This window comes from Rhincodon typus, chromosome 3, assembly GCF_021869965.1.
Source record: "Rhincodon typus isolate 14 chromosome 3, sRhiTyp1.1, whole genome shotgun sequence".
NCBI classification, from domain to species: Eukaryota; Metazoa; Chordata; class Chondrichthyes; order Orectolobiformes; family Rhincodontidae; genus Rhincodon; species Rhincodon typus.
Genome location: NC_063334.1, coordinates 48399203 through 48416266, shown reverse-complemented (window position 1 = coordinate 48416266; position 17064 = coordinate 48399203). Strand labels below are relative to the sequence as shown.

Genomic DNA, 17064 nt, shown 5'->3' with positions numbered 1-17064 from the left:
GACGTTTCGGGCCCAGACCCATCTTCAGAAGACCCTTTTTCTGAAGAAGGGTCGAGGCCCGAAACGTCAGCCTTCCTGCTCCTCTGATGCTGCTTGGCCTGCTGTGTTCATCCAGCTCTACACCTTTTTAGTTCATACACTGAGCCCACTTCTACTTTCGTAACAAGCTCACCTCAGCTCCTACCTCAGCCTCATCCCTGTTCTTGTGCTTCCCTTGCTCAAATATTATGAAGCTCTCTTGACTAACCTCAAAATCTCACCTATGAAAAAAATTCTGTTGCTTGTGCCTTCTCCAGTACCACATTCCACTCTAAATCCCTCATGACCTTGCTGGTGAGCAGAAAAACAAGAAAATATTAAGAAACTAGTAAAAGCAATTAGTATGTGACGTTCACAAGCAGGAAAAACTGGATTCCTTGAAATGTATGTAGTTAATTGATGATGAAGCTATTTTGTTTAGCTTCTCCTGTAATAACATTTTAATAATGTTTTAAATTTTCAGAGATGTTACTATAAACAATATAGTTGAATTAGTACATCAAGTGTCCATGGGTATGAAGTACTTGGAAGAGAAAAATTATGTTCACAGGGATTTGGCTGCAAGGAATGTTCTTCTTGTAACTCAGCATTACGCTAAAATCAGTGATTTTGGCCTGTCGAAAGCCATAAACTCTGAGGAGAATTACTACAAAGTAAGTTGTGCACATATTCTTTTCTGATTTCAACCATTCTGAAGTATCATTGCTTCCTAATTTCTCTGGTTTTTAACTTCAGATATCTTCTGTCATATAATATGAAATCTACAGCCGATTGTGGCACAATCATTCAATAATTGTCAAAGGTAGCATTCGTATCTTGAAAACAGAGGTGTTTTTCACTTCAGTAATGGATTAGTTCTTTTTAAAAATATGTAATGCCTGTATATATGTGGCATATATACATACGCACATTTGAATGCTTTGAGTTCATGATTTCAATCCCACCAATGATGTCTCACTGTAACTTTTCAATTTGCTCAAGACCTACATCTAAGAGTATGTAATCCAGCTTGATCTCTTTTGCATTCTTCCTCCATCACGAGACCCACTCCCTCACAACTCCAACTTTAGTGACAAACTTTCAACTGGCTCAATCTTAACATTCTTGTGCAGTCTTCAAAAATTCCTCCCAACCTACAAAAGTCACTTTGGAACCTGTTCCTTTGACAATAGCTTCAGCCATTGTCGTAGTTCAGGACCTACTTTGCCTTATGAATCCTTTGATGATTTTGTGTTCAAACCAATTCAGATTGCAATATGTCCTGTTCAAGAATACCGAGAAGACCAACATGACTATTAATAGCTAATGATTATTTTATTCCATGCTTCTGATCAGCCCAGTCTGCAAGCATTCATTGCTGTCCTCTCTTTTTCTCAGGTTAAGCAACAGCAGCGTTAAGTAGACACATTCAAAGCAATTAGCACTGTGATCAATCTTAATACCAAAGTGCAACACAGAAAAATTAGTAAATTGTATGACACTACATTCTGATTTTCTCAAGGACACTTAATTACTATAAAATCATTTTTTTTTTCTTTTAAATTCATTTTAGGCTAAAAGTACAGGCAAATGGCCAATAAAGTGGTATGCACCAGAATCCATCAACTTCTTCAAGTTTTCCAGCAAAAGTGATGTCTGGAGTTTTGGTGTGATGATGTGGGAGGCATTTTCCTATGGTCTAAAGCCCTACAAGGTACACATCATTTCTGTGTAATATAATATAACATTATATCTGTCATGTCAATGCACACTTTCCCCCAGCTGCTGTGTTGGCTTGAAATCAAAACTAAATTACAGGTCTGAGATAGTAGGAACTGCAGATGCTGGAAAATCTGAGATAACAAGGTGTAGAGCTGGATGAACACAGCAGGCCAAGCAGCATCATAGGAACAGGAAGGCTGACGTTTCGGGCCTAGACCCTTCATCAGAAATGGGGGAGGGGAAAGGGGTTCTGAAATAAATAGGGAGAGTGGGGAGGCGGATAGAAGATGGATAGAGGAGAAGATAGGTGAGAGGAAACAGACAGGTCAAAGAGGCGGGGATGGAGCCAGTAAAGGTGAGTGTAGGTGGGGAGGTAGGGAGGAGATAGGTCAGTCCAGGGAGGATGGACAAGTCAAGGGGGCGGGATGAGGTTAGTAGGTAGGAAATGGGGGTGCGGCTTGAGGTGGGAGTAGGGGATAGTTGGGAGGAAGAACAGGTTAGGGAGGCGGGGACGAGCTGGGCTGGTTTTGGGATGCGGTAGGGGGAGGGGAGATTTTGAAGCTTGTGAAATCCACATTGATACCATTGGGCTGCAGTGTTCCCAAGCGGAAAATGAGTTGCTGTTCCTGCAACCTTCGGGTGGCCTCATTGTGGCACTGCAGGAGGCCCAGGATGGACATGTCATCTGAGGAATGGGAGGGGGAGTTGAAATGGTTCGCGACTGGGAGGTGCAGTGGTTTATTGCGAACCGAGCATAGGTGTTTTTCTGCAAAGCGGTCCCCAAGCCTCCGCTTGGTTTCCCCAATGTAGAGGAGGCCACAACGGGTACATTTTCTGCAAAGCGGTCCCCAAGCCTCCGCTTGGTTTCCCCAACGTAGAGGAGGCCACAACGGGTACATTTTTCTGCAAAGTGGTCTCCAAGCCTCCGCTTGGTTTCCCCGATGTAGAGGAGACCCGAATACAGGTCTGTCAGGGTGTTAACACTATCATTGTTGCTATTTATAGTGAATAATAAAACAGATTATACTCTTATTTAGCCTTTTTTGTAAGAATCAAATATGGTCGTATTGCAGCAGCATAGAAATGAGAGTAGACTATTCAACTTTTTGAGCCTGTTTCATCACTCTGACAGCATAGCTGATCTTTATCGTAACTCCATCTAATTACCTTAGGTACATATCTGCTAATACAATGGACTAGGAGAAACATTTCTGACTAAACTTATTAATTAAACTAATGTTACTGCTTTTTGTGAAACAAATGCAACACTTCTACCACTGATGGTGGCCACACCAGAATGATATAGGTCCTCTACCCTCAAATTTCCTGGGTGCACACCCTGTGACACTTTGTCAAGAGTACTCCCTTCAAAACATCATGTACATTCACACCTGCAGGGACAAAGTCACAATCCAAATCTGGAATTCCGTATGTGAGCAGCTCACATACGGAATTCCAGATTTGTATTGTGACCAGTGTACAGTGATATAACTTGGGTGTTCAGCTAACCAGGAAACTGCTTTATTGGCAATTTTGGAATGTAACCTCAGCTATAGATTGAAATTTGGAGTTTGACCAGGTTCCACCTCTTTCATTTCCCAGGGGCCAGACTTACGCTGTGTCTTCCTCCATCCTGTATTCGCATTTTACTATAGGAACAGGAATAGACCTTTCTGTAATACAAGTCCATTTTGCCATTCAATCAGATCTTGACTGACCTGTACCTCAACTCCATGAACTTACTTTTCTTTCATATCCTTTGATGGACTGAATTTAAGAAAAGAACAAGGCCAGTTAGCTTAACATCTGTCATTGGGAAAATGTTTGCGTCTATTATAAAGGATGTAATGGCAGAACATTTAGAAATACATAATATCATCAAGCAGAGTCAACTTGGCTTCATGAAGGGGAAATCATGACCAAAAAATCTATGAGATTTCTTTATGGAGTTAACAAGCAGAATAGATAAAGGGGAACCAGTAAATCTAACATATTTAGATTTCCAAAGGCATTCAATAAGGTGCTGCACATAAGGCCATGTAATAAGATTGTTATAAAGTGGAGGTCGATCCCCCTCTGATAACTAAAACTGAAACACCCAGAGAGGCTTGCCCCACCCTATAATCTGTTAAAAGAAGTGTGAAAAGTGCTATAACCTGCCTCTCACACCAAATCTGTTATAAAGGAGTGGTTAAATGAAATAAACTGCTGACAGTTACTCTCTAATCAAAAAGTAACAACTTATTTATCTAATTTTAACGGTGAACAAATTAAGCGAACTATTAACAAACCAAACAATTCCCCTTTAATTATTAACTATTCCCAAATAAAACAAAATTCTAAAGGTATGCTGTTCCAATAAATGCAAGTCCCACATTTATAAACTGAAATTTTAAAAAATTTATAACTTAGTCTGTGAAAATTACAGACAGGTTATGTCTTCTGGAACATTGTGTGTCATCTCCATTGATCTCATTCAGGAATGCCTTCTCCATTGAATTCTTTTGTCAGGAATATTAACTAAGAGTGCCATGATACCTTTACTTAGATGATTATCTAAGAGCTGAGAGAGCTAATCTCTTATCAGATGGTAGGTCGCTCTCTGCCAATTTTGCAATTGCCCCATCTTTTATACTCTTGGTGACATATCAATTTCTTACAATACGGTTGGTCCTATGTTGTCAAAACCATCAGATTTAAGCTTAGAGATAACAAAGTGTAGAGCTGGAGGAACACAGCAGGCCAGGCAGCATCAGAGGAATGGGAAAGTTGACATTTCGGGTTGAGACCCTTCTTCAGTATTTGGTATCTGAGTGCTTGATTTAAATTAATTAGCTAAATTCAAACTTGCTGTTTTCTTAACAAAACAAAACTGTGGCTATGACTGCTCACTATACCGCCTTTGATGCAAATGTTACAATTCAGTTGCTCTGTGTACCTACAAGCGCATAAGTTGGCCACAGACAATTTATTTTCTCCAAGCCTAGAAAAAGCACATCATCTTTTAAAGGGACCATGCACTGATATACCCCCTATTGGTTTATAAACATCAATCTTTTACAAGCACCAAATTCTAATGTCCTGCCTTCCAATCCACAAGCACTCTACCCAACTTGGCAACACCTCCTCTGTTAAGAAAAAAAATGAAGAAGGGTCTAGGCCCGAAACGTCAGCCTTCCTGCTCCTATGATGCTGCTTAGCCTGCTGTGTTCATCCAGCTCTACACTTTGTTATCCAACATTCTGAAAAGATGGCTTTGTTTTTTCTAAACCTTAATGCCATTATGTTACTAGATCCATATTTCATTAATCTAAAGTTACACATTTCATACTAATTCTATATATATATATAACATTGAACGCTACCGATTCTATCTTGTGTATACATTTTTCTTTTAAACCCACAATAACGCATCTGTAATATCATTTCCACGATCCACAACATGTACAATCTGTAAATTAAATGCTTGTGTCATAAGACTCTAATGAAATAATCTGGTGTTCTTGTCCTTAAATCTTTCCAAAAATATCAAACGATTGTGATTGGTATACATAACAATCTCAGATACATTGTTTGCAACATAGACATTAAAATGTTGTAAAGCCTGTACCAAACTCAATAACTCTTTTTCAATGGGTGAGTTTTTTTCTGGTGGATATTGAGTTTTTTTTTGAAAAAAACTGATTGGCCTTTCGATTCCAAATCATCCTCCTTTAACAACACAGTTCCAATCCTTACATCGCTTGCATCGATGGCGATTTTAAAGGGTTTCAAGAAATTTGGCATGGCTAAAAGGAGTGCAGTGGTTAGCACTGCTTTAATTTCTCAAATGCCTCCTGGCATTCTTTTGTCCACCAAAATTTTGTGTTCTTTTTTCCACAAATCCGTTAGTGGTGTCACACACTACGAAAGTTTGGTACAAATTTCCTGTAGAATTTGCTCAATCCCAAAAATCATAGCACTTCCTTCTTTGAGGATGGTCTTGGAAATTCCATGATGGCCTTTGTCTTCACATTCCTCGTTGTCCTCCATCCATGTCAATGTGCCCTAAAAACGCCTCTTCCACCTTCACAAATTCTGTTTTTGCCAAGTTTATGACCAACTTTGCCTTCTGTAATCTCTCAAAGAATCTCTCAAAATGCTCCATGTGATCTTTTCAGGAATGACTAAAGATCACTAAGTTATCTATATAGATGGCACAATTAGTCAATCCTGCCACGACTCTGTTCGTAAGTCTTTGAAAAGTGGCTGGTGCGTTTTTCATTCCAAAGGCCATGATTTTTAACTGATATAGCCCATTTGGGATTACAAAAGCAGAGACTTAGAATCCCTACAGTGTGTAAACAGGCCCTTCAGCCCAACAAGTCCACACTGACCGTCACAGCATCCAACCCAGAACCATTCCCCTATAACCCACCTAATCTACATATCCCTGAACACTTTTGGCAATTTAGCATGGCCAATCCACCTCGCATGCACATCTTTGGACTGTTGGAGCAAACCCACACAGACACAGGGAGAATGTGCAAACTCCTCACAGACAGTCACCTGAGGGTGGATTTGAACCTGGATCCTTGGCGCTGTGAGGCAGCAGTGCTAACCACTGAGCCACTGTGCCACCCCAAATTTTCTTTTGCTCTCTCCAACAAAGGTACTTGCCAGTAACAGCGAAGTAAGTGCAACTTTCTTGGAACTGGGTATGAGTCAGAACTGGGTATGAGTCAGATTTGGTCACAGCATTGACCTTCCGATAATCTATGCAGAATCGTTGAGTACCATTAGGTTTGGGAACCAACATGATCGGCAAACTCCACTCGTTCTGAGTCAGTTCTTTGATGTCTTCTTGCAGTATCACTTCCACTTCCATCTGAATCTGCGCTGCTTTGAGAGGAGTAAGCCTATAGGGGTGTTGTTTTATCAGAACAACATTCCCCACATCAACTTCATGTACTATCGTGTTAGTCCTCCCCATTCTATTTCTACATATGTCCTCATAACACTGTAACAAGTCTTTCAATTCTCTATTCCTGGGACAGATAGCTCACTACCCTATCCCATTCTTTAAGGGCTTCCTCATTTTATTTTGAGGCACGTCAAAATCCACATAATCTGGATTTGATTCCTCACTCCCCCAGTTTCCTTTCCCTGTCTTTGTAAGGTTTCAGCATGTTCACATGACATACCTGATAAATTTTTTACATACCTGGCATCTTTACCAAATAATTCACCTGTCTTAACTCCTTCTCAACCTGATAGTGACCACTGAACTTTGATTTGAAGAGATCTCCTACCACTGGTAACAGCACCAATACTTTATTCCCCATGGACAAACGTACGAATGTTAGATTTCTTATTGGCTTCTTGCTTCATTATGTGCTGTGCCACCTTCAAATATTGTCTAGCTAATTCACCTACTCTTTTAATCGCTCTCTCACCTCAGATACATAATCCAACTGTGAGATCTCTGATTTCAGACCTATCAACTATTCCTTAAATAGTTGTAAAGGCCCTCTTACTTCATGTCGGAATATCAATTCAAATGGAGTAAACTGAATTGATTCATTTGGAGCATCTCTAATAGCAAATAATATAAATGGAATAGCTTTATCCCAAACATTTAGGTAATCTTGGCAATAAGCCCTTGGTATTTTCTTTAGGGTCTGATGCCACCTTTCAAAACAGTATGCACTTGGTTTAAAGTGTTGGATGCCTAAACTATCCATAACCTCCTTAAATAATTTGGCGGTAAAACTGGACCCTTGGTCTAACTGAATCTCCCTGGATAGCCTATAACAGGTAAAGAAAGCAAGCAAATCCTCCACATCCATTTTTTGCCTTGACATAATTGCATAATGGAATTGCCTCCAGAAATCTGGTAGACACGACTATTATGGTTAGCAAATATTGGTTCCCACTTTTGGTTTTAGGGAGAGGACCTACACCATTAATCATAATCCACGTAAAATGTTCTTCAAATGTGGGAATTGGCATCAAAGATTCTGGTTTTATTACTCCTGTGGCTTTCCTACTAACTGACATATAAGGCAAAATTCAATCACATCTTTATGTAATCCAGGCCAATGAAAATATCTTAGCCTGAGTCTTCCTCACTCCTAGATGACCTCCCACAAGTAATTTGTGTGCCAACCGCAATACCACCTATCTGAATTCGACCAGCAACATAATCTTGTGAACTTCCGCCCATTTCTCATCTGCACTAACTTGCCAATGTCTCAATTTCTGACTTAAGATTTTATCCTCAAGGTAATTACATTCTAGAATACATTCTCATTCCTTTTCTGAGTAGGCTTTATGATATAAATCCTTTATTGTAGCATCTTTTTGTTGTAGGTCTATTAATCTTTCAGAACGAAACACCTCTGCCTGATCCTCTACCTGCTTAGGTTTTTCCTTTACCATTTCATCAGATAGGGTGTCAGCAAACTGCACCTCAACTCTTTCATCTTTCTCTTTTGCTTTCTATTCTTGTTTTAGCTTACGTTTGTGGGATTTTGTCACCACACAGTTTGGAAAAAATCCAGGGTATTTTCCTTTTAACTCCTTGGTTCTCTGGTTTTCTTTCAGCCTCTCCGCTACATGGGCATCACTCCCACCTTTGATCCTACTAGGTTGTTTCCAAGAACAAACTGTTCCTGGAATAGCTACTCCTTCAATCACTTCCCTAGTCTTGTTTGGACTTTCTAGCCTTATCTTATACAGGGGAACATTTATTCCACAGATTACCACTCTCAGGCAACATTTCAGAAGGAGTACAAATATTTTCATCTCTTACAATTTGAGACTGACCAGCTCCCGTATCTCTAAATCTGTTAACTTCTTTACCTACTGTCCCTGTTCTACCTGAATAAACCTTACCGACAGAGACAAAGTCTTTGAAAAGATCAAGCACTTTGTTACTTTACAGCTCGTGGCTAAGCTGGAGCTCCTCGACTTCTATTGGAATTTCCTTCACTACCTCAACTAATCCCATTGGTTTAGATTCTTTTACTACATCCTTTTTCCTAGTGCCTCTCATAAACACCCAGCACTATGACTTTGTTTCCCACCTTATTCAGTGAAAACACCTGAGTTCTTTCACCTCTTTTCCACCCTCTTGGATTTTTTTTTCACATGTGGTAAACTGTTCCCAGTGTCATCTACCTTTTGTTTTTCATTGAAGGATCCTCCTCTTTCCCAATTGCTGTCCCTCGCGGAATGAAATTGCTGTCAGAAGCTAGATTTCAATTTATGCACTAATGCGTATTCATCCGCCATCTCTGCAGCTCTTCTCACTGTTTTAACTTTCCGTACCTCAGTATGAGTTCTTATCATTTCTGCAAGTGAGTTTTTAAATGCCTCCAACGGAATAACATCTCTACAATCCTCATATGGCTTTTCTATCTTTAGTACTCTCACCCATCTATCGATGTTGCTCTGTTTAATTCTTTCAAACTCAATAGAAGTCTGACCTGGTTCCTTTCTTATATTTCTGAACTGTTGTCTGTATGATTCTGGTACCAATTCATTGGCACTCAATATAGCCTGTTTTACTCCTTCATATTTTGTTGACACCTCCTCTGATAGTGCTGCAAACACAACACTAGCCTTGCCTACCAACTTGGTCTGAGTTAACATTATGCACACAGTTTCTGACCAGTTCACCTGTATGGCCAATTTGTCAAAGGAAATGAAAAAGGCTTCTGTGTCTTTTTCAGCAAATTTTGGTAATGTTTTGCGGCATGGTGGCTCAGTAGTTAGCAATGCTGTCTCACAGCACCAGGGACCCAGATTCGATTCCCGCCTTGGGCGACTGTCTGTGTGGAATTTGTACATTCTCCCCCTGTCTGTGTGAGTTTCTGCTGGCTGCTCTGATTTCCGCCCACAGTCCAAAGATGTGCAGGTTAGGTGGACTGGCCATGCTAAATTGCCTATAGCATTCAGGGATGTGTAGATTAGGGGAGTTACAGGGCAAAAGGGTAGGGGAATGGGTCTGGTTAGGTGTTCTTCAGAGGGTAGCAGTGGACTTGTTGGGCTGAAGGACCTTTTTCCACACTGTAGGGATTTTACAATTCTGTGATATTTGTATATATCCAGGAATTTCCGGAGAATATATACCAGGTCTTTGTCTACGATGGGTTTGCTCATCAAAATTCTCCTCCTCACTAAGCCTATCTTCTACCTTCATTTCCATCATTTTAAGTTGGCTATCCTGTCTAATTTGCAACTTCCAAAGTTCAAACTCTCTCTCTCACTCCCTTTCTTCTCTCTCTTTTACTTTTTCTTTTGCCCCCTGCCTCTTCTTTCCCTTTCTTTCTCTTCCGCCCTGGATCTTCTTTCCCTTTCTTTACCTTCTAGCTTCAATTGTCTAATTTGCAATTTAATTTTTCTAACTCCACTGCACTTAACTGTTTTTCTGGTACACATAAATGCTTGACTATCTCCTTTACAATTGCAATTTTCTTCTTAAACACAATTCTAGCCTGTTTGCTGATTCTAAAAGATTCCCCTTTTTCTGTCCTTCTAAATTTTCGTGGCAAATTTGGGAAGCGTCTTCGACCCCCAAAACCTTTTTAGCAATGTTAAGAGCCATTATTGTTGATTTAACCAGCATCAAACAACCGAAATTAAACAGATTTTTCACCTCTCACTTACATTTTATATAAAGATCTAGGGCACTAATCCACAAATTTGTTTAAATCTGCTGGGACCTTTCGTACTGTGGATCTGTCCGAATCTGCTCAGATCCGTCCAAATCCATTCAGATCCATTCAAATCTGTCCAAATCCATTCAAATTTGTTCAAATCCCTGAGCCAATCTGGCCCAACATGTCCAAATCCCGGACTCAAACTGGCCAGATCCTAGACCTGAGCTAGGCAGATCCCGGACCCGAGCCCCCAAACTGATAAAACGGAGGTCGACCCCCCTCTGATAACTAAACTGAAACACCCGGAGAAGCTTGCCCCATCCTATAATCTGTTAAAAGAAGTGTGAAAAGTGGTATAACCTGCCTCTCATTCCCAATCTGTTATTTCAGAGTGGTTAAATAAAATAAACTCCTGACACTCACTCTATAATCAACAAGTAACAATTTATTTATCGAGCAGTGAACAAATTAAGTGAATAATTAACAAACCAAACAATTCCTCTCTACCTACTGACTATTCCCAAATAAAATAACATTCTAATGGTTACAGAGATAGTAGAAACTGCCAATGCTGGAGAATCTGAAATAGGAGTAGAGCTGGATGAACACAGCAGGCCAAGTAACATCAGAGGAGCAGGAAAGCTGACATTTCAGGTCTAGACCCTTCTTCAGAAATAGGGGAAGGGAAGGGGATTCTGAAATAAATAGGGAGAGAGGGGAGGCGCACAGAAGATGAATAAAGGAGAAGACAGGTGTAGAGGAGACTGACAGGTCAAGGAGGCGGGGATGAGGCAAGTAGGGAGGAGATGGGGATGGGGTTTGAGGTGGGAGGAGTGGATAGGTGGGAGGACAGGGTAGGGAGGCAGGTACGAGCTGGGCTGGATTTGGGATGCGGTCAGGGGAGGGGAGATTTTGAAGCTTTTGAAATCCACATTGATAGCATTGGGCTGCAGGGTTCCCAAGCGAAATATGAGAAGCTGTTCCTGCAACCTTCGGGTGGTATCGTTGTGGCACTGCAGGAGGCCCAGGATGGACATGTCGTTCAAGGAGTGGGAGGGGGAGTTGAAATGGTTCGTGACTGGGAGGTGCAGTTGTTTGTTGCAAACCAATCGTAGGTGTTCCACAAAGCGGTCCCCAAGCCTCCGTTTGGTTTTCCCGATGTAGAGGAGGCCACAATGGGAACAGCGGATACAGTATACCACATTAGCAGATGTGCAGGTGAACATCTGTTTGATGTGGAAGGTCTTCTTAGGGCCTGGGATGGGCCTGAGAGGGGAGGTGTAGGGGTAGGTGTAGCATTTCCTGCGGTTGCATGGAAAAGTGCCGGGGGTGGTGGGGCTGGTGGGGAGTGTGGAGCGGACAAGGGAGTCATGGAGAGAGTGGTCCCTCCGGAAAGCAGATAAAGGTGGGGAGGGAAAAATGTCTTTGGTCGTGGGGTCGGATTGCAGATGGCGGAAGTGTCGGATGGTGATGTGTTGGATCCGAAGGTTGGTGGGGTGGTACGTGAGGACGAGGGGGATTCTGTTTTGGACGTCCTCGTTTTTCAAGGACCGCAACTTCTCCTCCACAGTGGTCGAAAACGCCCTCGACTGTGTCTCTCGCATTTCCTGCAACTCATCCCTCACACTTCCTCCCCACAATAACAACCAAAACAGAATCCCCCTCGTCCTCACTTACCACCCCACCAACCTTCGGATCCAACGCATCGTCCTCCGACACTTCCGCCATCTGCAATCCGACCCCACTACCAAAGACATTTTTCCCTCCCCACCTTTATCTGCTTTCCGGAGGGACCACTCTCTCCGTGACTCCCTTGTCCGCTCCACACTCCCCACCAGCCCCACCACCCCCGGCACTTTTCCATGCAACCGCAGGAAGTGCTACACCTGCCCCTACACCTCCCCCCTCACGCCCATTCCAGGCCCTAAGAAGACCTTCCACATCAAACAGATGTTCACCTGCACATCTGCTAATGTGGTATACTGTATCCGCTGTTCCCATTGTGGCCTCCTCTACATCTGGAAAACCAAACAGAGGCTTGGGGACCACTTTGTGGAACACCTATGATCGGTTTGCAACAAACAACTGCACCTCCCAGTCGTGAACCATTTCAACACCCCCTCCCACTCCTTGAACGACATGTCCATCCTGGGCCTCCTGCAGTGCCACAACGATACCACCCGAAGGTTGCAGGAACAGCATCTCATATTTCGCTTGGGAACCCTGCAGCCCAATGGTATCAATGTGGACTTCACAAGCTTCAAAATCTCCCCTCCCCCGACCGCATCCCAAAACCAGCCCAGCTCGTACCTGCCTCCCTAACCTGTCCTCCCACCTATCCACTCCTCCCACCTCAAACCCCACCCCCATCTCCTCCCTACTAGCCTCATCCCGCCCCCTTGACCAGTCCGTCCTCCCTGGACCGACCTATCCCCTCCCTAACTCACCATTACTGGCTCCAACCCCACCTCCTTGACCTGTCTCTCTCCTCTCCACCTATCTTCTCCTTTATCCATCTTCTATCCGCCTCCCCTTTTCTCCCTATTTATTTCAGAATCCCCTTCCCCTCCCCCATTTCTGAATAAGGGTCTAGACCCGCAACGTCAGCTTTCCTGCTCCTCTGATGCTGCTTGGCCTGCTGTGTTCATCCAGCTCTACACCTTGTTATCTAACATTCTAATGGTACTGTGTTCCAATTAATACAAGTCCCACTTATTTAAACCAAAAATTTATTTAAAAATTAGAATTCAGTCTTCTTGAATGTTCTATGTCATCTCCATTGATCTTCTATCAGGAACACATTCTCCATTGAATTCTTTTGTCAGGAATATTAACTAAGAGTGTCACTGTACCTTTATTTACTTGATGCTTTCTTTGAGAGCTGAGTGAGCTGATCTCTTATCAGATGGCAGTTCACTCTCTGCTAATTTTGCAACTGTCCACGTCTGTTATACCCTTGATGACATATCAATTTCTTACAATAGGATTGGTCCTATGTTGTCAAAACCATCAGATTTAAATTTAATTGGTTTTTAGTATCTAAGTGCCTGGTTTAAATTAATTGGCTAAATTCAAACTTGTTGTCTTGATAACAAAACAAAACTGTGGCTTGGACGGCTAACTAAACAGCCTTTGACACAAATGTTACAATTCAGATGCTCTGGGTAGCTGAAAACACACAAGCTGCCCACAGACAATTTTTTTCTCCAAGCCAAGAAAAAGCACATCATTTTTTAAAGGGGCCACACACTGCTTTCCCCCCTACCAGTTTATAAACATCAATATTTCACAAACACCAAATTCTAATATTCTACCTTCCAATCTACAAGTGCTGTACTCAATTTTGCAAAAAGATAAGAGCCCATGATGTTGGAAGTAGTATATTAGCATGGATAGAGTATTGATTAACTAATATAAGACAGCAAGTTGGAATATAGAGGCATTTTCAGGACGTCAACCTGTAATTAGTGGAGTGCCTTCGGCATTACTGCCAGGACCATAATTATTTACAATATGTACTCATGATTTAGATGAGAAGAGTGAATATATGATTTGTGCAGATGACACAAAAATAGGTGGAAAGGCAATTGGCATGGACAATACAGAGCCTACAGAGTAATATAGACAAGTAAGGTGAGTAGGCAAAACATTGGCAGGTGGCAGATGGAAAATGTGAGCTTCTTCACTTTGGCAGGAGGAGTAGGAGAGCTGAATATTATTTAAATTGAGAAAGACTAGAGACAGCTGCAGCACAAAGGGACTTGATGGTGATCAAATTTAGTAGATAATGGGGAAAGACTTTATTTCAAAGGGAATGGAGTATAAAATTGGGGAAGTCTTGCTAAAAATATACAAGGCACTAGTTAGACCATACCTAGAATACCATGAATAGTTTTGGTCCCTTTATCCAACAAAAAAATTACTGGCATTGGAGGCAATCCAGAGAAGGTTCATTAAGCTGATCTAGGTATGCAGAGATTTTTTTTTGATGAGGAAAGGTTGAGTATGTTGGGCTTGTACTCATTGGGAGTTTAGACGAAGAGAGGAGACTTTATTGAAACACGTAAATATCTTAGGAGGCTTGAAAGGCTAGATGCTGAGAGGTTGTCCCCTTGCGGGAAAGTATAGGACCAGATATCATAATCTCAGAGTAAGGGATCACCCATTTAAGACAGACGAGGAAGGATTTATTCTCTCAGAGGGTGGTAAATCTAGAATTTGTTACTGCAAAGATCTGTAAACGTTGGGCCATTAAGAATAGTCAAGGCTGAGGTAGACAGATTTTTTACACTAAGGGCATTAAGGGTTATGGGGAAAAGGCAGGAAAGTGGAGTTGAGGGTTATCAGATCAGACATTATCTTATTGAATGGTTGAGCCGAGTTGATGGGTTGAATGAGACTATTAAAAACTATTACATTAAAGAAGTTGACTTTGGTTTGTAAATTTCAGTTTAACTAATATTCTGAACCATTTAAGTGAGAGAGTTGAAAATTGTGCTGTGTATTCAAAAGTACTTTTGGACATCACTCCTGGTTCACAAAATAATGCCCCATTTATCTGGATTGTCCTCTAGAGGATTTCATTTCACAGTATCCATCCTGTGCAATTCCTTCATCACTTAAAGACCTCAATTAGGTCACCTCACACTTTCTGACATTGAACTTGATTTGCTGTAGTTTTGGCCAGTGATCCATTTCCATTCACAAATTTATGTTCTTACCTAAACAAGCTAATGCCTCCCTTTGTTTCTATCAACTAATTGGAAGTTTAGGACATAAGTCCTAAAATTCAGTCCAATAATAATGAACAAATTGATGACTATTTTTAAACAAAAATATCAGTCTTTCCGAAATCAATCTGCAATAGCTGTTCATTTGGGAAGTTAAATCATTCAATGGGGTGAAATGTGACTGGTGAGAATAAACAGCTAAACCAAGTTAATATGCATGGTCAAAAGTTGAGCCAGTGATAAAATATGTTGTTAAACCTTTTGTCTGACTTCACCAATCAGAGAGTATTTCCTTTATCTGTAATCAGTCTCCGTTTCTCAAAAAATTGCCAACTCATGTCACAAAGTTATTTCCAATTCCTGCACATTCTTCATATTTTTCTGAGTAACATCAGCAAATGCTTTAGTGAGTCCAAAGACCTGTCTAAGAAACAATGGTTGATGATAGATCTCCAAACAATCTTAACAAGAATAGGTACTTAATTTACATGTTAAGGTGTGGTTTATTGCATGATGGCAATAGGTACAATTAAGATGAACTAATTAGGCAATATTACAAATATTTAAAGCCATGTAAACCCTATCTGTCTCCCGTGTAATCTTGAGCATGATCAACTATTTCAATGCTCACCCACTTACTATGCTGTGGGGTCAACTCAGGTGGGAAGAGAGTGGATTGCACACCTGCCTATTTTCCAGGTGCTCCCTCACCCCAGCCATGCCCAATGACAGCACATAAAATTCAACCTCGGGTATCTGTTCATGATCCTCCTTTCACTTCTATGGTTAAATGCTATGAAAACTATCTGCTTATTCAGTGCATTTATTTGCAACTTAAGAGTCCATTAAGTATTTGATTTGTGCACAGGGAATGAAAGGCCAAGAGGTTGTACAAATGATTGAATCAAATAAACGACTGGATGCTCCAGTGAGATGTCCTGTTGAAATGTATGAATTGATGCGAGAATGTTGGACGTACAAGTAAGTCATTTCCTCATGCTTCAGTTAAATTAACATAAAACCTGGGGCAGAAACTTACAGGAGTCTGAGTGATGTGGACTACGGCAATTTGTGCAGCAGAATCAAGTGCAGCGATACCCATTTCAATGTTGAGATCCTCTCACTGCATCTTTTATGCTTTAGTATGCTTTGGTGAGATGATCACTAGGCAGTTCAAGATCCCAAATGGTGCGGATTAACATTTGTTAAATGCCTTGTTAGCAGCACAACCCACCTCCTTAATATTCAGCCACCTAAACAAATTTTAAAAATGTGCTAGGCATTGGTAAAACTTGACAAGGAGACCAAAATATGTAACCGGTGGTTTCAGCTCACCACTTGCTCTGAACACCCTCCATGTTGGAAACTGAGCACCAATATCTTAGGGAACACTCCACAGGCACTGGCCACGAACACAACAATGGACATTAGCATCTGACTTGTGTCAGCTTCTAAGAAACTTCATGTCACATCACTGATCCCCTTATAGGACATTTCTGCACCTTAATGTTATATCTCAGGCCAGCTATAACACTGCAGCAAGGACACTGTGCTCAGGGCCTTGCACCCAGCTTGTAGACTGGATCAGCTACATTGAAACGCTTTTCACGCTGTCATAACACACACTCAGTCTGAGCCTGAGACAGTAGGAACTGCAGATGCTGGAGAATCCGAGACAACAAGGTGCAGGGCTGGATGAACACAGCAGGCCAAGCAGCATCATAGGAGCAGAGAGGCTGATGTTTCGGGCCTAGACCCTTCATCAGAAAAGGGGGAGGGGAAGGGGGTTCTGAAATAAATAGGGAGAGAGTGGGAGGCGGATAGAAGAGGGATAGAAGAGAGGATAGGTGGAGAGGAAACAAACAGGTCGAAGAGGCGGGGATGGAGCCAGTAAAGGTGAGTGTAGGTAGGGAGTTAGGAAGGGGATAGGTCAGTCCAGGGAGGACGGA

The 17064-nt window shown here is 41.6% G+C and overlaps 1 protein-coding gene across 1 annotated transcript in view; it reads left to right on the top strand.

The window, feature by feature from the left end:
* Positions 1-17064, top strand: part of syk (spleen tyrosine kinase) — a 161677-nt gene that overhangs the window by 132041 nt on the left and 12572 nt on the right. The window contains exons 9-11 of the mRNA XM_048620525.1: positions 503-692; positions 1592-1732; positions 15984-16096. Of these exons, the coding sequence (XP_048476482.1) occupies positions 503-692; positions 1592-1732; positions 15984-16096 (444 nt within the window). The remainder of the gene's footprint in view (positions 1-502; positions 693-1591; positions 1733-15983; positions 16097-17064) is intronic.